Below are 26,693 nucleotides of genomic sequence, written 5' to 3' on the forward strand. Positions count from 1 at the left end.
CAAACGAGGTTTCAGACAAGGCGCCTCCCTATCGTGCGACTTCTTCAACCTGCTTCTGGAGAAAATAGTACGAGCTGCAGAACTAAACAGAGAAGGTACCATCTTCTATAAGAGTGTACAGCTGCTGGCGTATGCCGACGATATTGATATCATCGGCCTCAACACCCGCGCCGTTAGTTCTGCTTTCTCCAGGCTGGACAAGGAAGCACAGAAAATGGGTCTGGCAGTGAACGAGGGCAAGACGAAATATCTCCTGTCATCAAACAAACAGTCGTCGCACTCGCGACTTGGCTCTCACGTCACTGTTGACAGTCATAACTTTGAAGTCGTAGATAATTTCGTCTATCTTGGAACCAGCGTAAACACCACCAACAATGTCAGCCTAGAAATCCAACGCAGGATAACTCTTGCCAACAGGTGCTACTTCGGACTGAGAAGGAAGCAAAGTCCTCTCTCGACAAACAAAAACCAAACTCTATAAGTCACTCATAATTCCCGTCCTGCTATATGGTGCAGAGGCTTGGACGATGTCAACAACTGATGAGTCGACGTTGCGAGTTTTCGAGAGAAAAGTTCTGCGAAAGATTTATGGTCCTTTGCGCGTTGGCCACGGCGAATATCGCATTCGATGGAACGATGAGCTCTACGAGAAATACGATGACATTGACATAGTTCAGCGAATTAAAAAAAAGCGGCTACGCTGGCTAGGTCATGTTGTTCGAATGGACGAAAACACTCCAGCTCTGAAAGTATTCGACGCTGTACCCGCCGGGGGAAGCAGAGGAAGAGGAAGACCTCCACTCCGTTGGAAGGACCAGGTGGAGAAGGACCTGGCTACGCTTAGAATATCCAATTGGCGCCACGTAGCGAAGAGAAGAAACGACTGGCGCGCTGTTGTTAACTCGGCTATAATCGCGTAAGCGGTGTCTACGCCAATTAAGAAGAAGAAGTATAACGGGGCAGAAGGGAAGCACAAGTGACCGTGTCGCATGCCCTATGTTTAATTATATGGTAATTTTTTGTTCAACATATATAATTGCGATTACTCAAGTAAAGTTGAATGATTATTAAAATAAACATTAGTTTTGATTTATATTACGATGACAAACATGTTGGGGCCAAAACTGATCTGCTGCGCCTAAGAAAAAAGCCTACCTGGTTACTCAAATCATCCTAACATTTTCTTGGTTTACAAGTTTTATTGACAATTAAATCGTTTTAAAAACGATTAAGGAAGGGCTAAGTTCGGGTGTCACCGAACATTTTATACTCTCGCATGATAAAGTGATAATCGAGATTTCATTATACGTCATTTACATATTTTTCAAATACCGTATTTTTGTAAAGTTTTATTCCGCTATCATCATTGGTTCTTAATGTTTATACTCGTATTATACAGAGAAGGCATCAGATGGAATTCAAAATAGCGTTATATTGAAAAAAGGCGTGGTTCTTAACCGATTTCACCCATATTTTGTACATGTCATCAGGGTGTTAAGAAAATATTATATACCGAATTTCATTGAAATCGGTGGAGTAGTTCCTGAGATATGGTTTTTGGTCCATAAGTGGGCGAGGCCACGCCCATTTTCAATTTTTAAAAAACGCCTGGGTGCAGCTTCCTTCTGCAATTTCTTCCGTAAAATTTTGTGTTTCTGAAGTTTTTTGTTAGTCCGTTAACGCACTTTTAGTGATTTTCAACATAACCTTTGTATGGGAGGTGGGCGTGGTTATTATCCGATTTCTTCCATTTTTGAACTGTATATGGAAATGCCTGAAGAAAACGACTCTATAAAGTTTGGTTGACATAGCTATAGTAGTTTCCGAGATATGTACAAAAAACTTAGTAGGGGGCGGGGCCACGCCCACTTTTCCAAAAAAATTACGTCCAAATATGCCCCTCCCTAATGCGATCCTTTGTGCCAAATTTTACTCTAATATTTTTATTTATGGCTTAGTTATGACATTTTATAGGTTTTCGGTTTCCGCCATTTTGTGGGCGTGGCAGTGGGCCGATTTTGCCCATCTTCGAACTTAACCTTCTTATGGAGCCAAGAAATACGTGTACCAAGTTTCATCAAGATATCTCAATTTTTACTCAAGTTACAGCTTGCACGGACGGACGGACAGACTGACGGACAGACGGACAGACAGACATCCGGATTTCAACTCTACTCGTCACCCTGATCACTTTGGTATATATAACCCTATATCTGACTCTTTTAGTTTTAGGACTTACAAACAACCGTTATGTGAACAAAACTATAATACTCTCCTTAGCAACTTTGTTGCGAGAGTATAATAATGTTTATTATGTTTGTTACTGATATACATTTTGACAAAAAGTATCCGGAAATTGTAAATAAAACACAAAATATTTAATTATACATCAATAATTATTTTGTCGCCTTCAAATTAATTCCCATCAGATGTAATACATTTAAGCCAACGATTTTTTCAGTCCTCGAAACACTTCATAAGGATAGCCTTCAGCCTCTTCAGCGTATTTTGTTTTATCTCTTCGATCTACTGAAATCGGGTTCCACCGAGTGGCAATTTCAGTTTGGGAACAAGAAAAATCACACCGATCGATGCGATGGTGCATTATCAACGTGTAAAATCTATGAATTGTTCTACGATTCCGTCCGTTTTCGACGGAAGACAGATCGTCATCACATTTGGCATAGTAATTAAGAACAGTCCTACGAACTCAGCAAAATGCATTTTTTGAAAAATCATTTAGCAGGGGAAAAAATTAATAATAATTTCCGGGTGCTTTTTTGTCACAATCAGTTATTTTTCACACAGTTTATTTTCTTTGTTTATTCTCCCTTGCTCTTCTAATGTGGATCATTCACCTATACAAAGCATACAGCTCGGGGCATTTTTGGACACCTTTGTCACGTGCATATGAAACACATATGATTTCTTCAGGTGTAGTAATTTCGTCTAAGACGCTTTGTATAAAACAAATTTTACTTAGCTATTTCTTTAGGCTTTGGATCCACTTGAATCGTCGATTTCGACTAAGTCCCAAGGCAAAATCTAGTGTGCTGTCACTGTGAAAAACTAGGATTATCGAATAATCAAAGAGCGCAAAAAACACTTCCACTTCACTCAACACTATCTATCTACATATATAGTTCTTGTTTATTCTTGTATGCTTTTTTATGAATGCATGATTTTGTTTCATCCCACAAATGATCTGTCGGTTTAAGTTCCGGTGATTGGAGGGCGAATGTATCAAGACCCAACTTGATTCAATAACCGTGAAAATTGCTTGTCGCCGCGTCCGAATGAACACAGTGGTCTATATTTAGATTCTCAAAGTCGAATTTCCCAATTCCATTCGCCGGTAAGCAGCCCTATAACTTGTCTGTACCACTGTGATACTTCCAGGTGGAATAAAGTTTTTCGGTTGGTTTGCTTCGCGCAAAATTTTTAAGTTTATTTTGTTTTCATAACTAAACAATCGACGTTTCGAACTGTATGCACATTAATATTGTGGTATTATTCCGAAGTACTACGAATTTTTGCGGCTGTAATTTAAGTTTTTTTTTTTATCTACAACATGTCTGTTAACTCTACGTAAATTTTCAAAGGATGCCCAGTTTTCGGCTTGCTTGCTGGAGATTGACACTGTCGACTTCGCTCGAACAATAGTTTTGCAAATGCACTCATGCATATTTCACGTCTTTTCCTAACTTTATTATTTATTCTTGAATTTGAATACGAATGTCCTTTGTTTTCATAGTCATTCCCATCATATTGTATATATTTTACTTTTCAAATAAATGTCCGTTGTTTTAAATAAAGCAGTAACCACTGTTTAAACTGAATTTAGCAACTGAAAGAGCCTCATTATTTTTAAATAGGGCACACGAATTGTCAAATTTTGAAAAAATCGATCTTTTTTATATTTTTATCATATTTTGTATTTTTAAAAATAGCATACTAAATTTCAAATCTATATCTTCAAATAGTTTTGAGTTACACCCTTCGAAAATGTAGCCGCTCAGTTTAATCATTTCTTTTTAAAAGGGTTATTTTCGAAGCAGCATTTTTCGAATTTGCTGCAGTGATAACTCAAAAACAAATGATCTGATCGTTATGTAGTTTTTTTCTGCCTGTTCTATATAAATTATCATAAGACTGTTTAACAGTCTTAATGTTACGGCAAGGTTGCGTGTGGACTAAGTCAGCAGAAGTTATCATAAGAATGTTTATCAATGTTACGGCAAAAGTTTCGCGTGGCCTGAGTCAGCAGAAATTATCGTAATAATGTTAGTTATCATAAAACTGTTTAACAGTCTAATATTACGGCAAGGTTGCGTGTGACCTTAGTCAGCAGAATTATTATAAGAATGTTTATCAATGTTGCGCATGGCCTGAGTCAGCAGAAGTTATCGACAAAGTTTAAGTTACGGAAAAATTTGCGCTTGGCCCGATTCAGCATTCTTACACCACCGGTAAAAAAAAGGAAACTGCAGTGCAGCTGGCAGCGGATGGCTTCAGGGAGTGTAGTTAGCTGATTTTTAGGCTAAAATATAATTTAGTATTAAGCTGGTACTCATGGAAACAAGTCCATTTCCATTTGAAATAAAGCATTTGTGTTAAAACCAAAAAAGTGTTTATTTTTATTTATAATTGGCGCCTAACGTGGGGCATAGACGAAAATTCTATTTAATCAAAATTTTTTAGTGAAATCTACGAGAAGTTGCTATCAACAAACCAAAAGAAACCTGCAAACGAACGTGAAGAAGAACCGAAAAAATGCTAAACTTGTCAGATCACATCCGCCAACGGTAATCCAACATTTATGGAAACTTATTATTGTAAGTCGAGAAAACCCATTCTTCATTATTGTGCGATATTAAATTAATATAAAATTTTGTGGTTGTCCTGTATATGAATTATTTGTGAATAAAGAAATAACTGTTAAACGTACAACTAAGTGCATATTTTAGAGGAGTGTGAATACTTGAATTGAACGAATCAAAGGATTACTGGATCAAATAGGTAGTTTGTCAAAAGAACCGGTGGTGATTAAATTTGAAAAAATAAAAGTTACCCCTGGTAGGATTGATGTAAAATCGCTACCAGAGTTTTTAGGACAACCTGATTATTATGTTTCCTGGCGAAAGGCGGCTCATAACGCATACGCAATATTTAAGGGTCACGATGGTAGCTCACGGCATTATCAAGCTGTGACTATCATCAGGAATAAAATCCGCCGATGCGCTATTATCATCATTCAGCATAGTCTTAAATTTTGAGGCAATTATAGCACGACGGGCTTCACATATTCTGACAAACGACCAACGTACCTAATTGAACAAGAGCTATCCACTCTAAGCCAAGGCTCCTTGAGAGTTCTACAATGATACGATGAGGTCGAGAAGAAACTATCTTCACTAATCAACAAGACAAAGATGTCTCACGACACTAATATTGCGGACGCGATTAATGAAAACTATCGCGAAAATGCTTTTAGAGTCTTCATTTCCGGATTTAGAAAACCCCTGTGTTATATCCTTTTCGCATCGAAATCAAGTGACTTGCCTTCCGAGTTGGCACTTGCTCAAGAGGTCGATGCAAACCACGAGCGATACATGTTAGCAGCAACCTTCGCGAATTGCACCCAACGTGCAAAGAAAACAGATGGCAGCCAAAGAGGTGGCAAATATGTTAACAGTCAAAACACATATGGTAAGGTAAATGTGGATATGCAAAAACTCCCCATTTCATAAGACAGCACAAGACTGACCACCAATCTAATGGGCAATTCCGCCAAAGGAACGAGAACGGATATAGTCACTGACACAACTTAAACCAGTGACGACGAGTCGACTCACAGTCACGACAGGAACCAATGGATGTAGATTCCTCCTCATCTCGCCTACGGCAACCTACCAACCTCAGAGGGAACGAAAACGCGCAGTTTCAAAAACGCCTGGCAACTTCTGATCGTCTGACAGGGCCGAAATTTCTAAGGGTTAAGCATTTGACCCAAAATAATGAGAGTGAATTAAGGCTAGAATCGTATTACGATTTATCGGAGAAAGTCGTTGAAGGCTTGGGGACAGAGGAACTAAATTTTTTTAGGAGAGTCTCGCCTACCTTTGTTTGGGGAAGAATTTCGTATACCGTCCCAGGATTTCAAGGATAAAAAGGATATGGTCGGATAGAGGAGATTATCCTGATAAAGGATAAGTTATAGCCGCAGGAAGCTTATAGTTTTCGAGATATTCGCGCTTAAAGTTGAAAATTTGCAATATTTTAATTACATATTTTCGATATACAAAATTAATTTTGCACTTATATTTTTCACTTCACTAATTCACTTGTACACATTTATTTTATATAAAATAGTGCAAAAATAGCTTTTAATATACATTTAATTTATCTTTTAATTATGATTATTGAAGTTAACAAATGAATAACAAACTGTCAAATAATCAGTGTTACGTTATCGACATCATTTGTAATAAAGTGAACAGTTTTTTGTATTTGGGGTATATACGAGAATCATAAACCTATAAAAAAAAATAACCCTGGTCGGTCCAACAACGGGGTGTATCAAATTTTTTTCGCGTAGAACTCCTTTTGGCGTGGGCGGCCTTCGGCCGCGCTTCAAAAAAAATAACCCTGGTCGGTCCAACACCACGGTGTATAAAATTTTTTTCGCGTAGAACTCCTTTTTGCGTGGGAGGCCTTCGGCCGCGCTTCAAAAAAAATAACCCTGGTCGGTCCAACACCGGGGTGTATCAAATTTTTTTCGCGTAGAACTCCTTTTTGCGTGGGCGGCCTTCGGCCGCGCTTCAAAAAAAATAACCCTGGTCGGTCCAACACCGGGGTGTATCAAATTTTCAAATTTTTTTCGCGTATAACTCCTTTTTGCGAAGCTTCCTGCGGCTATAACCATATATATTCGTGACCTGGAGAGTCTCCTCTATCCGACCATACCCAGTTTATTCCCGAAATCCTGGGACGGTATACTAAAGCCGACCCTTTGTTTGCTTAAACACTGGGGTGGCCGGAGATAGAGGGGATGTTCGAGTCTCAATCACTGCGGTAGTATAGCAAGGCATCATATTCGACGCAAAAATGTTGCAATATAAGTATCAGCTGAGTATCTGCAGAAAACAACACTGTCGCAATATTGCTGCTTGCTCGAACATCCCCGTACTGGAAAGTAGTATGTGGTTTTTTGACAATATTGTATTTCCATTATTTCACTACCAGAGCTTGTAAATCTTGATATATTTGTTTACCATTTTTTCTTCTAAAACTGCAATCGCTCCAAAGAAATTCGTTTACTAAATAATACAGTTTGACCATTCGCACTTAAAGTGTCGCCAGCGTACGTATACAAGTTTTTTTTGCAGTTCAAAAGTGAGATATGTATTTTAATTTTTTTTTGTAATGAGTAACTTCAATAGTGATTTAGAATAAAATTGTTTTATAAAAAAGTGCAAAATACATAAGTTTCATACAAACGTTTAAGAGTCATAAGAGTAATAAGTCACTTCAAAGTCAACACATTTATTTGAACAAGGGTTTTTTTTGGTTCACTGTATGTATTATTACATTTCCATATTAGAAATGCGTAGTTGTTCTTAAACTTATTTTTTGGAAGTGTTACAAAAATAGTGTGGCCAACAATGGAGACACGATCTCAAAGAGCTCAGCTAGGCTGTATGACAGTCTGTCTCATGTTTCAGATCGAAATATGTTGGAACATTACATTCTTCCAGTGCAATTCCTGCTTTGGCTGATGTCCTTTTCCGACGTGATACGTTCTGCGTAGGTTGCCCCTGGATATCATGTCATCAGTTGTTAATATTTTTGGGATCTGGATTGGTTCCCGGCCCCAAGATATACTAAATTCCATAAAATTCGTTTTGTTTTAAAAGCTGTAAGTGCTGATAATGAATCGTTGTCAGGTAATCAGAAATGGCTTTATGGCTGGACGTCACGCTTTAATCTAAGATTATTTAACAAAGTTAGCATGGTACCACGGGTTGCCCTGTTTTATGAGCTAATGACTTCCAATTCATAAAGGTTTTATTCCAATGAAAATTTCGCAAATGTTGAAGTAAATGTTTGCAGTGATTAAAGGTTTCAAAAATAATGAAGAAATAATGTAGTTCTATAATAAATAAGTCAAAGCCTACCAATAATAAAACAATGATACAGCGAATAGTTGCAATTTAAAATTATTAAATTAGAAAAATGTTTACGAAAGTTTACAAGAATGTCATTTAAAAAAGGAAACAATGTTATCTTCGGTCACACCATAGTTATAATACTCTTCACAAATAAAAAAAATCGTACAAAAACTTGATTTTGACCGGCGGTTCCAACAAATGAACAGCTTTTTGCTGAGAAAAATCTGAAAAAAAAAACTGAAGAACCAGAACAGGCGGACTACTAGAACCGACAAACATTGATGTACAAGTATATTTAATAGGATCTCCGACGTTTCCTTCTGGGTGTTACAAACTTAATATATCCTGTTTAGGGTATGGTAAAATAGAAAAATAAGAATAGTCTAAAAGACGAATATTAAAAAAGTAAAATTTAAAAGTTTATTAAAAATTATTATCTTTGATAACAAGACTTAAGATTCTTAAAAACGTCTGCAATGAAAACTTTTCAAAGGAAAATAAGCTTCATTATATGCATTCGATTTCTGTAGAATGGTAACCATTCTTTCGCCTCATCCCTATTAAAATAAAAAAAAAACTTGTAATGTAATGGCATCTGGATAGACATTGGTTTGTTTAATCTTGGTTGGCTGTTAATTCAAAAATTTATTGAATTCAACGATGTTGTACCAAGCATAATAGTTTTGTCACATATTGATTGTTTGTAACACCCAAAACTAAACGAAATTTAATAGATCTAGTAAAAATAAATCACTTACTTTTGCATTAAATTAAAGGTTTATTTAGTTAGAACGATACGAGTTACGTCAAATATTCATCTGACTGTTATCCGCTTGTTTAAAAAAATTAAAGTACACGTACATATCTAATAAACTAATACAGCTTTATTAACCAAACATGCTGAACATATTTCCCTCCATCCCCTAAAAATATAATTTCGAATATTCTCAAATCTGATAATTGATATTTTAACCTTATATAACGGTTATGTTAACAACTACCAAAAGTGCGATAACTCACTACAGCACGTCAGAAAAATTAATTTTCACTGTACAAGTGGTGCAAAAGGGCTGCAAGATTTAAAAATTGGACGATGGGTCGGTGCCACGTCCTGCCATATTTGGTGTATAACATTATTTTCAGACCGTTTTGCCACATTGTGAAAATGGGCGAAATCGGAGTACTCATAATTTTAATACACATTTCTTTATATAACAGCTCAATTGAAACACATAGATGGTGCTATTAGAACTAAACTGGACTTGGCTTTAAGACGAGTTTCCGGACACTGCCTCTGAAAAATGAACCATCAAGGATTGGTATGCCAAGTTCAGACGAGATGAACAGAATACGATTGAACCCAAGTTTTTAAGTATATTATCTATTACTTAAATTGGACACATAACCATTATTTAAGTGTTTGATTTATATAGTGGCAGTCAAAGAATCAGATGGAATTTAAATTTGTGTTATATGGGAAGTAAATGTAGTTGTTGTCTGATTTCACCAATTTTCATAGTATATGAGTAATCTCTCCGTTTTGCTATGTGGCGCCAATTGCAGATTCCAAACGAATCCAGGTCCTTCTCCACCTCTTCTTTCCAACGGACTGGAGGCTTCCTCTTCCACTGCTTCTCCTGGCGGGTACTGCGTCGAAAACGGAGAAACAACTGGCGAGCTGTTGTTAGCTTGGCTGTAATCGCGTAAGCGGTGTCTACGCTAGTAAAGAAGAAGTGAGTAACTTCACATATTTGGTGGAAATTGCTGGGTTATTCCTGAGATAAAGAATTTTATCTAAAGGTTGGCGGTTCTAAGCCCATTGTTCCTTTTTTAGACCCTCTTGCTTGTGGCGCATATATTCAGTGGGTTATCGCACTTTTAGCAGTTTTCAACTGTTATATGGGGAGTGAGCGTGGTTATTATCTGATTTTACCCATTGGCTGTGGTCCGATTACATCCATCTGCAATACCGACCTGTCTTGAGTACTAGAAAACATACGTGGCACGTTTCATCACGATATATTAAATTTTACTCAAGTTACAGACGGACTGGAAAAAGTTACAAGCACACATACATACATACAATTATACAGGTGAAACTAATAAAAACGTTATAAAAAGTTGATTAGTTGCGTCGATTAAGCCGTGTCCGTTTATCTTCTGTATGTACTATATATACGCGAATTAGTCCCTCAGTTTTTACAGGCAATCTGAAATTGTGCACACGCCTTTTTGTCCCCAACGAACTGCTGATTTGTCGGAACCACCGACATCGAACTAATATATAGTAAGATATATCTCCAATATAAACTGATCGATAAACTCAAGTCACTTATGTTTGTTTGACAAGAAGCCTTCCTGAAATTTGTTGTAGATTATTATCCAAGGCAGTTACAACCTTCAGATTGGATTATCATAACATATTGCTAAAGTACAACTGACCGATCAAATTCAAAACGCAAAGATATTTGTATACGCTTTTACGTAATCAAAAATGCGCTGCCGAAGATAACGTTTTTCCTTATTTATAGATAATTTTGGAATGGTTCAAGAGCACTTATTTTTTTCCTTGGTTATACAGTTTTTAATTAATGCTATCATTTTTTAACAGGCATCCTGATAAAAATGAACACCCAGATGCTAATAAGATTTTCGTTAAAATAAAGCAAGCATATGAGTTGCTAAATGACCCAGACCGACGGCGAATGTATGATCAGCATGGAATACGCAGTGAAGATTCGCATTTTTTTGCAGCTAAGAGTGATTTATACCGTAAAACTTCCTCGGAACAATTCGAGAATTTTTTTGGAAAACAGTTTAATGCCGACAATGATATCAGCTTCTATCACAGAATCTCGATAACTATCAAGAATTATGAGAAGAAAATTGTTCCAAACAGCAAGTTCACACCTTATATTGTCATGTTTTATAATGATTGGTGTTTTCGTTGCACGCGACTTATCAGTGTATTTAAAAGGCTAATGGACGCTCTGGAACCACTAGGTAAGTTGTATTAATGAATTAAATGTAAACTGATGTGTTCGGGTGAAACCGAGCATAAACAACTCTCGCAAACGTTAAAATTGCTGGCCTATGCCTATAATCCGTTGCACATGCATTCTGAAGCATAAACTTAAATTACGGCCTAGTGAAATCGACGACTGAGATCCAATCCTCAATTTCAATATAAAGTTTTGACATAAATAGGTTCGATAGAGTTTTCACAATATACTTAAATTTGTATACCGACACGTTTGCGTGTGAAACCAAATTTTACAGCGCTGCTCACACAATAACACGAAATATAACCCTAAACTCGCTTATTTTCTTATAACCAGAAGTATTAAAAGGACTGAAAATTATTTGATCTAATGATTAATTAATTTGTTTGCAAAGTGCAATGCTAAAAATGTTACTTTTAAGTATTTTGGTTTTATATAGCAATCTTTTTTATTTCATCAAATGAACTAGTAATGATAATTTTGAATTTAAGAATTTCAACTAAATTTATTATTTTCACACGTTGTGCTCCTATCTATCTAAAACTTTTCCTAAAGACAGAATTTGACACAATAAAGCCGCCAAGGTTTAAATTTTTCATGTACTACTTTACAAATGTTATAGTAAAGATTTTGAATATTCCAAAATTCCTCTGAAAAATAAACCTTGTTGTTTTTGGTTATGCAATAATGGGATGGAACAGCCGGCGACATTATAGATATGATTGAAATATCAGTTTTCTTAGCATCTATTTTAGAATGAGAAATTTTCTCTTGATTTACTGATGTTTGGTGCTGTTTTAAACACTCCAAAAGAGGATCCTTCGTTTACTAAGCTATATTCAAAACATATACATTAGGGTGTTTTCTTTAAACTATTTATTTTTTTCAATCCCGTCATGAAAAATTCCCTAAAAATTTGAGCACTTAATATTAACATTAAGGACTGGACCAAGGCGTGTAAAAATTTTCCATTGAAAATACACGACAATCGTGATTTTTTGTCTTTAAATTTCTCTAGCTCAGAGGCATTTTATGGCATCGCTTTGACTTTAGACACATATTTCTCAGAATTGTTCACTCTACAATTGTATTAAATTATTATTAAGATGCGACGAATGCTACAACATAATCGCTGTTACCTTCAGATTTTGTACCAAGTGTGGTAAGAATGCAGAACGAATAATACGCGTGAACAGGGCAAAAGTACAAAAAAATATATTAAAGCAAAAGCTGCTATCTAAACCAAAACATGTTTTTACAATGCCATCTTCATCATCTGAGGAGACATTCTGTGAATTAAATTTATCGGCCGAAGGCATACAGGACATTCAAGTTATTGAAGACAGCCAAAAGCCCAACATCAAGAATGTTCTGGTAGATATTGATGTTATTGAAGACAGCCAGCAGCTCAACATTGATAATGTTCTGATCGAATCAGACTTGTCCGAGTCGCCTAGTACTTCCACCATATTATCATGTCCTGGCGAGCCAAGTGGTTCCCAAGTAGATGGAGCCAAGTTGATGGGAAATAAACGTTGACATTAAGGATCCAAATGCACATATTATATACATATTAAGTCATTTATTTATATTTATACACTTCATATACAAAAATTTAAAATTTTCTTGGATGTGCTCGTTTCTGGACTGTGAACATGATAAACAAATCTTTGCTTAAATTAAATACAACACAGTTATGATCATATACAGTTAATTAATATAGTCCTTTCTGGTAGACAATATTTTTAGTTTTTTTTTGCGGTGCGTAAATAAATAAGGATGTTGGTTTTCCGACACGCGAACACGCAACGTATAATTGTCCATGTGCGAAACAGGGAAACTCTAAGTTTATTCCGCAAACTTGCAACGATTGGCCTTGCGATTTATTTATGGTCATCGCAAACGCCAGACGCACGGGAAATTGCAACCTCTTAAAATCAAATGGAAAATCCGTTGGAATCATAGGTATTCGTGGGATTAAGACATCCTCTCCTTTGTATTTTCCTTTGATTATTTTAGCTTCGATGATGTTATTCATGAGTTTCTTCACAACCATCTCAATCTCGTTCCATTGCAAAGTCGAGGTTGATTAATATTACGCAGCATGATGACAACTGACCCTACTTTTAATTTCAAATTATATGGTGGTAGTCCAGGCAAGTCCAGTGAATTTAAAAATTCTGTAGGATAGTTGACTACGTCATCCTGGTTTGTGGCCGTCTCAACTGATTTGTACGTAAATAACTCTCCTGGAAGGAAATATTGCCCGTTCACTTAGCCAATCTTGGTTATTATATTGCTGTTTAATGTCCGGAAAAACACGCTGAATAAGCTCCTTTTTCGATTCAGTGAAGTGACAGAAATCTGTGGGAAAAGTCATTAATCCGGTCGAGCTGTCAACTGCAACCTTACCATTGCCAATATCCAGCAACTGCTTCGAAAACACAGTCGCAGTTTGATCTTGTTGCAAAAACACTCGCATGTTAGTAGTTAATTGTAGTGTCTTTACGTGCCGCCACAAATTTGATGATTTTAGACATGCGTTTATTTCGTCAGCAACAGTCAATCGAGGAATTACTGGAAGAGTCTGACGAAAATCACCTGACATCAGTATCATAGCTCCACCAAAAATGTTTTGGTTATCACGTAAATCTTTTAACGTTCTATCTAGTGCCTCCAGCGACCTCTTGTGGGCCATTGTGCATTCGTCCCAAATTATCAATTTGCATACTTGGAAAGTCTTCGCCATAGCGCTATTTTTGGCAATGTTGCAAACTGGCGTTTCGTTGATATGCATGTTTAATGGTAATTTTAAGGCTGAATGTGCAGTTCGTCCGCCTTCTAATAAAGTTGCTGCTCTTCCAGATGAAGCCAACGCTAGGGCTAACTCATTTTGCGATCGGATCTTTGCTAATAGCAATGAAATTAGGAACGTTTTCCCAGTACCCCCAGGAGAATCTATTTAAGAAAGTAAATCCCCCCAGACCCACTGTTTACAGCTTGTGTTAAACGATCGTACGCAATCCTTTGTTCTTCGTTCAATTGCGGAACAGTTGTGCGAACTGCTTCGGCCATAGCTTGAGTATCGTTCTGGAGTTCTCTTTGCAACTCATGGTTTAATGCATCTTGCATAGCACGATTGGGTGCTGTCAGGCCCAAACACGACAATACTTTATTTGCCATCAACAAACACATATCTTCTATTATGATCAATGTGTCATTGTAAATCTCTGCCGTAATTTCCAATGTAGGATTCAAAGTTTCACAACGCACGCGATGCAACACATCCTCAGACATGTCATCCCTATATTTCATCCACAAATCATTCGGATTTGAGGGAAACATGTCGATATTATAATCGCAAACAGTGTGCGAATTTGATGCGGCGATGAAGATATCACGGAGTCCTTGAGCGTATCATCCCAATGCGAATCGTTTTCAAGCAACCGCAATAATTGACACGCCTCACGGTAAGTCGCACACAGATGTCCATCAACTGTTCGCAATTGTTGAAAAGATGTCGGACCAGGAACATACACCAATAACAATCTAAGATAATAACATTCATCGTTATTAGGATGTACTGTATATATACGGCCTATAGTATCTGTGGCAAATACATTTTCATATCCTTCAAGTGGTGTTCCTTGTTTACGACGCTGAAAAGACTTTGATGATGCGTTCCATGTGTAGTAGCGCGGCATATCAGCATACAGCAAAGTGCGAGCGAATTGATCAGTTGCACAAATTGAGAAGAAACCTGTCAATGTGGTCACAGGTGGACGTGCCGCTCTATCCACAGCGTTGTTTGGGTTGAAATACACTCGTTGTCCATTTTCTAAATGAACTGCCAAATGCAATACTCTATGGATTTCACAGAGTTACAAAATTCCACGTTGATGTGAGCTTCAAAAGTTTTGGACAATATGGGCGAGAACGGCACATTCCAACGATTGTCTACATGAAAATCTTGTCCTTTTATCTTGACATCTACAGATCGTCCACCGTCCTCAACTGATCGCCGACGATACAATGGGTAACCATCGATTCCCGAGATGGTTTCAGCAAGCAAGTTTCTCGGGTACCGTTTGGAGCACTTGCCGTCGATCATACAGGGTGAGCTGTTGTTGAAAACTCCGCAAGGTCCATGTATCATGTGTTTAGTTACTATCGTATGCAATTTTGGGTCAACCGTTTCATCAGGAATTTCGGCTGAAATAATGGAATCAATTTCTTCTGGCCTTATTTTGTCAACCAACCAGACTAATATATGAGCATGTGGCAAACCACGCTTTTGCCACTCAACAGAGTACATTCAACAACGTACTTGGCCATACACACGATGTTTTGTAATGAAATTCATTAAGATTTTAATTTTTGCTTGTAAACTCTGGCTGTGATGTCATGCCTATCAAGTGGTGTTTGGTTGTGTAGCAGTTCTTTTTTATTTCAATCCATTGTGGGTTACAGGTGAATGTAATAAATAGGTCTGGACGGCCATACTTTCGAACATAAGACATCGCATCTTGAGCGTACTCGTGCATGTGGCGCGGGCTTCCGATGTAAGTGGCCGGTAAAATTGTCATTCTTCCTACATTATTTACATTGTCGTCAGCATTGATTGCATCGCGAAGATGAATGTACTCTTCAGATCGAAGCTGCTGTTGGTTAAGACAGATGTATGTCAATCTTTCAGTCTCAATTTTGACGTACATGTCCACTGCATACTGATGAAAGAGCCGTTGACACATCAAAATGTGATTTACTTCACCTTCACGGATCATGAGTCTGTATGCATAATAATTCATGGCACTGACTTTTTTGTGTGTATCAGCACCTGGAAGTACATATGATAAACAAATACATTTATATATTGAACATATAAAATATTTTATTTTGTATAATCTAATTACCTGTTGTTGGATTAACCGTTTTGATATTAAAATGGTACCCATCTTCTCCCTGCCAGAAATTTAATGGGTATTGTAAAGCATCATAAGCTCTATGCGTTTCATATACACGTTTCAATTCATTGTTCCGGCGATGAAGTACAATATCTCTTGATTGCAAATTCTCTCCAACAACGACAATAGCCACTTCATCTATTGTCGGTGAATTAAACCTCCTTGCATGCTCTCCAGCAGGTGTTTTGTCGGCTCTTATTATAATATTATGGCTGTCTGATGGCATCCGATCCAGTGCCATTTTGAACATCTTCACTAATTCATTATTCTCGTGAAGAAATGTTTGCAGTTGTTGGACAATGATTCGCTTGACGGTTGGATTATGACCACAACGTGTATCAACTTCCACATCTTGATTGCCCCCAGTAGGTGATGAATTTGTCCTTGTATCTGTAATTGTTTAAGAACTGGTTAAATTAATTGTGATACAAATACAAATTAGAATTTCACTAAAACAATTATGGTATACTGCCTTGAAAGTAGGCATGAACCCGTCTTCTACTACATGCGTTGCACCAAACGATGTCATTTGGAAGCTATTATTATATTTTTGGATGTTAGCCAAGAAGTGTTTAGACTAACTTTCCTTCCCATTAACTAATGAGTGTAACGGTTCAGATGGTGGAACCAATTGAGGCAATTGTACATTGCCACCAGCACAACATAATCCTGCAGGTTCACTACTGTACTTTAATGCTTTACAATGTTGACAAATGATTGACATTTCTCCAATCGTCACAGATTTGTCGGCACTATAATCAAATTCCGGATCGTAGGAAAATGCTCCTAGTTCGAGGTTTACAGGAGCATTGCGTCTGCGGAATCGATTAAATTCGTTATCCCGTGCTCGCTGCTGTTGTGATCGATGTGTACGAACTCGTTCCATTCTCCCCCTATCCACTTGATAGTTATTTACTCTTGAACGTAATTCTCCCATACTTGTACGACTGTTATCATTATCAGCATCTCGCTGGTCATTAGTGCGGTTGGAGCGTAAAGTAGCTCGCAAGTAAAGTTGCACATTTACACGACTTCGACGACCTATGTCAGGTCGTTTTCTTTTCCTCGGCATTGTAAGCAGCGAGAAGAAAATCACTTTTAGCAGTATTTCAATATTTCTCCAATTAAATGTTTCTTTTTTTTAACATGAGATGACAAAACCAAGGATGTTAAAGTAGGGGCGCAGCAAAAAGTCTCGAAATGTATGTACAAAACAATGTAACGGTCGGATACACTTATTACAGGGCATCTCGAAGGATAGAATTTATAGTATACTAACTGTTATTGCCATTGCCAAATCTGTATGTGGGCATTTGCTTTCATGATATAATCATTTGCGCAAATGCGTAGGGTAGGTAGGTTCGAGATGATGTAGCGTATGCTTTGAGCTCTTGAAAAATTTATTTTATCATTTGCGAAATGCCGTCGGGTAGGTGGCTGATGTAGGGCACGTTTTGAGCTCTTGAACTCCTTAAATCTTTTGTGTGGAACATAAAAAAAGGATAAATATCCTTTTGTTTACAAATGTATTTTTGGAAAAAATAAGATAATAACAAAGGATAAAGATCCTTTTTTTACAAATCTATTTCTAGGAAAAATAAGAATTTATATTTTTGGACTACTATATAATAATTGTGTCATAACTTTTATATACCAATTAAAATAATAAATTTAAAATGAGAAATGATATTTTGATTTATGCTTGTATAAGTTTATTAAGTTTAAGACTTCACAACCCAATTTCCATAATATTTCTGTAAATTAACAATATTAATCTAAATATTAAATGTTATTTTGAAAATGTACTTTATTTTTATAATATAACACAACCGTCTTAACTCGCTCTTCTAATTTTCATATTACCGAAATTAAAATGCCGTTGGCATATGTGGAAATGGAATATGTTGCCTCTTCGAAATTTTCATACAAATGAAAACTGCGCTGTTAAACTGCTGAAAAGACAGCTTCTAGCTTACCATATGTGGCAAACTATGTAGTATTCTATATCTAGTAAGCAATGAGCAATGTGGAGTCTGCACAGGCAGAGATGCCCCGTTATTATAATAATAGTATTTTTGAGAGTTGGTAACACTGTAAGGTTGGCACCATCAAACATGTTAACACATTAATTATATTTATATATTTTGAAATTTGAAATTGAAATTTAAATTCACGATGTTATGAGCAAAGTTGATATTATGTTGTCGATTCAAAAGTCTTGTTTTAATGCGTTCTTCAATTCGAGTGGAACTGAGAGTACAAATACCGTCAAATGTTTGACAGCAAGTAAGTGGTCAACTTTTATATGGGAAAATGGAATTGTCGTTTTACTCTATCTTACTCGTAATTTTTCCTTATTTGCTCACCGTTTAGACCTACCCTGGACTACGACAAACATTTTAAAACCAAAGTCAGCTCAATCGGCCCAGCCGTTCTCGAGTTTTAATCAGACTAACGAACAACAATTCATTTTTATTTATATAGATAGATAGATAGATATAAATGACTATTGCGCATGCCTATTGTGAATTGGCGCACCTTCCGCATTCATTCTTCGCAAAAAAAACTGGAACAAATCTTTATAATTTAAAAAGAAATTATAAATCTATTTAAAATTTACCTTCCTCAACAATTTAACGTCAAAATGTGTATTTAAGTAAAATGACAGCTAGCACAGGGTTGCAATTATTGTTTTACGTGTCATTGCACGAAAATAAACATGTGTTTTGGTCTGACATATTTTACAGCCCTTGTACATATTTTTCCGCGTGTGTTTGTTGTTGTGCCGTTGCACCAAGAGGAACATTCTGCAATTCGTGCACCGTGCAAGAGTTTTGCAAGAGCAAGACAATACCGCTAGTGAAATTATAGGAATACAATAGAGTAGAATTGTGCTCCGCGACGTAAGGTCGATTGTGCCCTTTTCTCTATTACGTATTTGCATCCAAGGGCCTTGAGCCTGTGTCTATATATTGCTTATAACGCTGTCCAATCTAATGGGTGATCCATTTCGAGATTCCCTACTTTTTTTTAAGAAAAAACATTCCTTGGCATATATTTTTTGAAGACTATCTATTTCAAATGTAGGGCGCATCTACGTTTTAAATGATCCATCCGTTGAGTTCAATTTTCGATAATGTTTTGTTCGAGTATTTCGACTGGTAACTAGCGGATGACACTCGAGTTATATGTACACTATCACCCGAAACAAACCCCACACAACAAAATATTGTAAATTGGTCAAAATAAAAGATTAAAGAAAAACAAGTAAACATTACTAGAACAAAAGAAACAAGTAGAGATAAAGAACAAAAGAAAATAATGACAATGCATACAAACATGTTTTGGTCCTTATGTTTGACTTTAAGGAAAACCCAGACATTACTTGTAAACCACATCATGTTTGTTTGCATTCAATAGGAAATAAGGCTATATTTAACAAATATTGTATTTCCTCCAATAATAAGAAAATAGAAAAACAAAGAAATCGATTAAAAAAATTGTAATCACTTTAGTAGTTATTTAAGCAGAAAATAATTTGAAAAAACAGAGAGAATAAAATATAATGTCACAGAAATAACATCTTCGGCATTTTTATTCTCTCCTCCGCTCGAAGAACCAAAACTGGCGCAGTCGGTAACAACAAACTGCAAAGTTAAGCGTCACAAAAAACTTCAGTTTTTAGTAGTTTTGTAAGCTTTAGTAACGGGAAGCAAATCCTAAGATTAGTTCCCATTTTAAAGATCTCGATTATATGTATAAATATATAAGTCGGTCGGTACAGATAGCCAAATTTAAGAAACTTAAGTTTCTACACTAATTATCTTGAACGTTGGAGAGTGACTCCGAGGATTACAGTTTGTGAAGGTGAAGAATAGCTTCATTCCGTCCATCAGTATTACCAGGAAAAGTGAGATTGAGGATGCCCCACACATAGTCAACGCAGAGAGAGCGTAGTGCACCGTACAAAACAACAACAACAAGTTCAGTTATATTAAAAGAGGATACATCAACAATGAATCCAGGCGATCAGCAACCACTTCAGATGACAGCATCGCAAATTATTAAGAAAGCTTCAAGAATAATGGACTTTAACGGCAGAAATTTATCATCGTTGGAATTTGTAAAGCAGCGACACGTCAAAACGAAAATTAAAGGAGAAGCAGCAAGTGCAACGTAAGTCAATATTTACAAAATTTAAAGTATATTTTAGATAAACTAAATTTGAAACATGAATTTGATAGGATAAAGCCTATAGAATTTTCTCAACGAAACTTTAATTCTAAAAACATTTTTAAATGGGACACACCCCAACTTAAGCAGTGTAGTGATTGGTAGAAATATAAGCACCATTAGAGAGGCTTTTAGCGTTCTTCAAGAGACAGGTTTGCTAATACAATTCGATACAAGACAAAACAATTTTCAAAAAAATAATTACAGAAATTTTTCAAATAGAAATTCTTTGGCTCACAATTTTGGCAATTTCAATAATAGACAGTATATGCAAAATTCCAATAATGTTCAATTTGGACAAAATCAACAGAGAAAATTTCGTAACAATTCTAACCAAAGTGACAATTATCAACAATTTAACTTTGGATAAAGTAGACAAAATAATTCCGAGCAATTTAGCTTTGGACAAAATAGGCAAAATAATTCTCAACAATTTAGCAGATATAATTCAGTCCAAAGGAGACAAAACCCCCCCAAACCGATGGAAATAGATCACGTTCAAGAACAAGCAAATTTTCAGTTGCCAGCCCAAAACAATCGTTTCCGATAATAGAAGTCACCCCAACCCCAAACGAATTCAATGAAAAAAGTTATATACATTGGAAGCTAACCAACATAAAAAATAATAACTTTGATGCTATAATAGGACAGAATATTTTAAAACCTTTTAGAGCAATAATTAATGTAGAAAAGGAGTATGTGGTGATAAACGGCAACAAAATTAAATTTATAAATTCTTGCCCTTACAATTACGGAGATATTACTTACAGAATGTTAAGAGAATTTGCTAGATATTTTATCAAATAGTGACATGAATGAAGAAGAAAAGCAAAAATTAGAATATATTCTAAAAGCAAATAGCGATTTATTTTTCCAAGAAGGTAAAAACCTTTCTCATACTCATTAAATTCAGCATGAAATTGTTACAAAAACAAGTAGACAAACTTATAATAAAATTTATAGATATCCTCAAATTCGTGAAGAAGAAATTAGTAGACAGATGAACGAGATGTTACGCCAAGGCATAATTAAAGACAGTAATTCCCCGTACAACTCGCCTCTTTGGATTGTACCGAAAAAGAAAGACAATGCAATGAAGAAAAAATGGAGAATAATTATTAACTACAGGAAGCTAAACGAAGTCACTACAGATGACAAATTTCCAATACCCCCTATAGAAACAATACTCAGCAAACTTGGAAGAGCTCAGTATTTTACAACTTTTTTTTTTTTTTTTGCAAAATGTTTTTTTTTATTTATTGAATCTGCTTTTTGTTTTAAAAGCCTAACAATAAGTAATAAAATCTTAAATCTATTTGAAAACTAGACAAGCTCAAGCAAGTGTTTGAGCTGTTTTGGTGATACGTTGCTCCTTAGTACGCAGGTATATCTCTTCTTTTAAGGCGTGTTTGATCGAAGGAATGTACCAAAGCATTAGCCAAATGGTTTGGGTGATCTCGGAGTTTAGATATATATTTAAATCTGCTGTCTTCTACTTCTTTCTTTACCATAGAAATACCAAGGTCTTTATGGATATTTTCATTACGCATGTGCCATGGTGAACACGTGATTGTTCTAAGCATTTTTGATTGGAACCTTTGTATTATGTCAATATTAGTTGCACAGGTCCTATCCCGCAGTTGAATGCCATACATCCAAATCGGCTTTATGACCGCATTATATAAAAGCACTTTGTTGTTTAGGCTAAGTTTGGAGTTTTTATTTAAAAGCCAATTTAAATTTGCAGCTCTTATCTTCATGCAAGTTACTTTACTAGATATACATATGTTTTCTCCACGTAAGTCTTCTATCTAGGTGAATACCAAGATAAGTTACTTCGTTGTCTTGGGGTACTAAAATATTGTTCATTTTTACTGCCGGACACATTTTAGGTCTTAGCGAAAACGTAACATGCTTGCATTTTTGTTCATTTACATTTATACGCCAGTTGGCTAGCCATTCTTCGACAGACCTTAAGTGCTCGGCTAATATTCTTGATGCTATTATATGGCATTTGTTATGGTCTAAAGCTGTGTCATCCGCAAAAGTTGAGGTCAATATATTATTTAATCTTATACAAAAGGCCTTCATGCCACACCTTATCAAACGCCTGAGCCACGTCTAGGAATAAAGCTAAACAGTACTCTCTGTTCTCTCTTCTTTTCTTATTTCGTTAGTAATTCTATTTACTTGCTCTATCGTGCTATGTTTTTCACAAAACCCGAATTGGTGCGTTGGTATTATATTATTTTCCTGGAGGATCAAAGATGTCTCTTGATAGTAACACTTTTTCAAATATTTTAGAAAGGCATTGTAGAAGACTGATTGGTCTGTATTAAGACGGCTGTGTTAAGTCTTTCCCAGGTTTATCTATAGTGTCCGAGATTAAGAATTGCACTGAAGAGTAAAGAGAGCACTTCTACAGCAATATTTGGTAACTCAATTAGCATTTTTGGGGTAATGTTATCATGTCCTGATAACTTTTTTGGTATAAGTTCTTTTATTATTCTAATAATTTCAGATGGTGAAGTCTTAAAAGACTCGAGTGACTCGTTAACTGTGTCGGGTAAGCTGGACAACTCGAAGTTGTTCTTTGGGCAATTTGGTTGAAATACCTTTTCTAGGTGATTTGCAAAACAATTAGCCTTTTCCTCGTCACTTCGAGCCCAATTTCCACCCATGTCTCGTATAGGCATGTTGGAGTTAGTAGGTGGCTTCAGGGACTTTTGGGCTTTCCAAAGAGATTTTTGCTTGCTTGAATTTGGACACAGTTTCTTTATATACATTTCGGTTATGAATTCTTCCTCACGTTTAAGCGCTTTTTAAATTACGTGCAGCTGATTTCAATTGAAGCTGAGTGGAAGGGGAGCGATTTATATGCCATTCACGCCTTTCACGCCTTGCATGCCGTTTTTCGTTTACAAGCTTTTCTATTTATCTGTTGGTAAAATTTCTGGCACCAAGCGGCTTATAGTTTTTATTTGGAGTTGCTAAGACTGCTGCGTTAGTTATTATATCATTGAGTTCTATGCTTTCGTCAATATTTCTTCCTGTATTTATTTTGTACTCAACATTAATGTGGCCACTCACGTATTTTTTATATTTGAGCCAATTCGTTTTATAAGAAGTTAGACCCACTTTTGGATTAACGAATATGGGTTGTTCACATAATTTTATTAGTACAGGAGAGTGATCAGAAGATAGATTAGTACATGTATCAGCTGTTATAAGCGATTTATCTATATTTTTGATTACAGCAAAATCAATTAAATCTGGTATTTTCTTACTGCTGTTCCTCCATGTGCCTTTCCATCTGGGTGGTTTGTAACATACTTAGAGTCTAAATCCCGGTAAAAAGAAATTGTTTTTGTTCGTAAGATGAGTTTCTGACAATAGCATTACATCGATACTATTTTCATCCAGAAATCTAATAAGTTCCAATTTATGTTGGTTAACACCGTTAGCATTCCACAAACAAATGTTCAATACAATCATTTTTTACTTAAAAAAGTTTGCAACATTTGGTTTTGTGATTTGATTATCTCTTGAATCATATTTTGCATTGAAGCCATAAATTGTGTCATACATTGGGTAAGGTTTAAAATCATAGTTTCAACGCTTCCATTTGGTTGGTTTTGGGGCAATTGCATTTGTGTAGTATTGCCTTTCACCACGTTTGCATAACTACCTTGTGAAGCATTGTCTTTAAGATTTACTCGTTTTGAAATATGGACGGGGATTTTAATATTTTCATTAGCTGGAATATTCATCATTTGGTTACGACGTGCTTGGATGCCCTGTGACTACTTCGATTTTAAATCTTTGTATACAGGGCAACCCCTGTAGTTAGCAGTGTGATTTCCTCCAAAATTGCTGCATTTTTTATGTAAATCCTCTTTTTTTAACAGTACATTTTGAAGTAGGATGTAGATCGCCACATACTACCCAGACATTTCGTAGAGTGCAATATCCTTTCGTGTGTCCATACTCTTGGCAGTTTGTACATTGTTGTGGACCATTTCTCTTGTGTGATTCCTCAACGGTGATTCTGCGATGGAGAAGATATTTTAAATTGTGAATCGGGTGTTTTTCATTTTTCTTTAATTTGTTAGAATCTGGCATCAATTCTATTTTGAACATTGGTTGTGGGACTTTGTTCCTGTTTAAAATATTTACTACTGATTTAATGCTAAAACCACCTAATTCTAGTGCTTCTCTAACGTCGTTAGAGTCTACCGAAGACTCTATACCTTGTATGACAATAACTAGGCCTTTTGAGCTCTTCAGTTGGTAAGAGTAGTAATTCTTGTTATTATTTGATATTAATTTTACAATATCCATGAAACTTTTTTCAGTGTAGGCTTGAATTTTTGTTTTATGTATGTTACCTTTTTTCAAGGGCACAATGTGAAAATTGTTTGTGCCTATTATATTGCTCATTTTGGAAACAAGCGCCTTTGAGCTACGCTGACGCAAATAAATTGGAGGGGGTTTGGCATTCACGACCGTGGTGGTACCCTTTGCTTCGTCGTTAGGCTCTTTGCTTAATAAGGCAAATCTGTTGCCATTGAGAATTTCTGGCTTTTTACTGTTTGGCGTGCCTGCTTGAAATTTTTTGGTATTGACCGCTGTTTTAATAGCACTCAATTTCCTTTTTACATTAATGTAGCGATCAATACCGGTCTGAACTGATGGCCCCTTTTTGCTTGGTACATTCTCACCTTGCATGTTATTTTCCTTCGCTGTCCAGGTGCTTGCTGGTACCTACATAGTGGCTGCTGTGAGTGGATTTGTTGTTGCCCGATTGCTGTTTACTGCTGCTTCTGCTGACTGCGTTTGCTTAGTCTCTCTTTCATCTGATCGGTGCGATGACTCATCATCGCCGTTACATTTGTTTTTGCAGGAGTTGCTTTTTGGCTCGACAAAGCTGAGGTATGCCTACAGTTTTGCGGGTGAGGCCGCGAAGCACTCATTATTGTTTGTTTTTTTGTTTTGTTTTTTGTTTTTATATCTTTGTTTTGTGCACTATTTGTTAATGTTTATTATTATGTTTACTCACTTGCTTAGATTCCACGACACTTGTTGCGGTTGGGTATCTCACACTGGTTTCCACTCAACACTTCAGATTTCCGCAAACCACTTTTGATTACTTCAATAGAGCACTAAGTTTATTCCGCTGACTCCCTATTGACCTCAGTTAAACACTTGGAATTTATTTAGTAAAAACCAGTTGTAATTGTTTGATAAACCACTTTTGAACGTATGTATGTATTGAAAATATCAGAAAGCACTTTTGAACTTATGTATGTATATATTTGGGAAAATTATCAGCAAACACTTTTGAACGTATGTATGTGGAAATATCAGAGAACACTTTTGAACGTTTGTACATATATGAAAATATCAGCAAGCACTTTGAACGTATGTATGTGGAAATATCAGAGAACACTTTTGAATGTTTGCATATGAAAATATCAGCGAACACTTTTGAACGTTTGTATGGGAAAATATCAGCAAGCACTTTTGCACGTCTGTATTTAAATATCAGAAAACACTTTTGAACTTATGTATGTATATATTTGGGAAAATTATCAGCAAACACTTTTGAACGTATGTATGTGGAAATATCAGAGAACACTTTTGAACGTTTGTATATGAAATTATCAGCGAACACTTTTGAACGTTTGTATATGAAAATATCAGCAAGCACTTTTGCACGTCTGTATGTGGAAATATCAGAAAACACTTTTGAACGGTTGTATATGAAAATATCAGCCAGCACTTTTGCACGTCTGTATTTAAATATCAGAAAACACTTTTGAACGATTGTATATTAAAATATCAGCAAGCACTTTTGCACGTCTTTGTTTAGGAAAAATAACTTGTAAAAAAGAACGCGTTGTTGTCAGCATTCGCTTCACTCTTGCGGACCGCCGGAGAATGTGTTGTCGCTACGAACGGGAGACGAAAAAAAAGGGCCGTCGCTAGCTACTGCTGATCTTTTTAAGGGCTGCTGAGTAGCGAATACGCTGTATAACGGCATAACGGTATGATGTTGTCATGTGTTTTGTCTTCATGTGTGATGTATTCGTGTGTGGTCTTCATGTGTGGATCGTGTTGGTGTCGTGAATTATCGTTCAAGGACGTGTGTTGAGGGGGGCGCTAACTCATTTAGCCATCCCGGCCCCCTAGGCGAATATTAGCTTAGCAGTCGCTGTAGTTGCTGCAGCGTTGCAACAACACTGCTGAGGCCAGTGGAGCGGTGGTGTGACGACCGAGGCTGTCGACGCCGTGATGATGCCTCATTTCGCCTCGATATGATT

The 26,693-nt window shown here is 36.3% G+C and overlaps 1 protein-coding gene across 1 annotated transcript in view; it reads left to right on the plus strand.

Moving 5' to 3' along the window:
* Nucleotides 1-26,693, plus strand: part of LOC120780847 (dnaJ homolog subfamily C member 16-like) — a gene marked incomplete at its 5' end in the record, with an annotated part of 149,000 nt that overhangs the window by 38,027 nt on the left and 84,280 nt on the right. The window contains one exon of the mRNA XM_040113086.1: nucleotides 10,783-11,174. Within this exon, the coding sequence (XP_039969020.1) occupies nucleotides 10,783-11,174 (392 nt within the window). The remainder of the gene's footprint in view (nucleotides 1-10,782; nucleotides 11,175-26,693) is intronic.

This window comes from Bactrocera tryoni, unplaced genomic scaffold (genome assembly GCF_016617805.1).
Source record: "Bactrocera tryoni isolate S06 unplaced genomic scaffold, CSIRO_BtryS06_freeze2 scaffold_25, whole genome shotgun sequence".
In the NCBI taxonomy this organism is placed as follows: Eukaryota; Metazoa; Arthropoda; class Insecta; order Diptera; family Tephritidae; genus Bactrocera; species Bactrocera tryoni.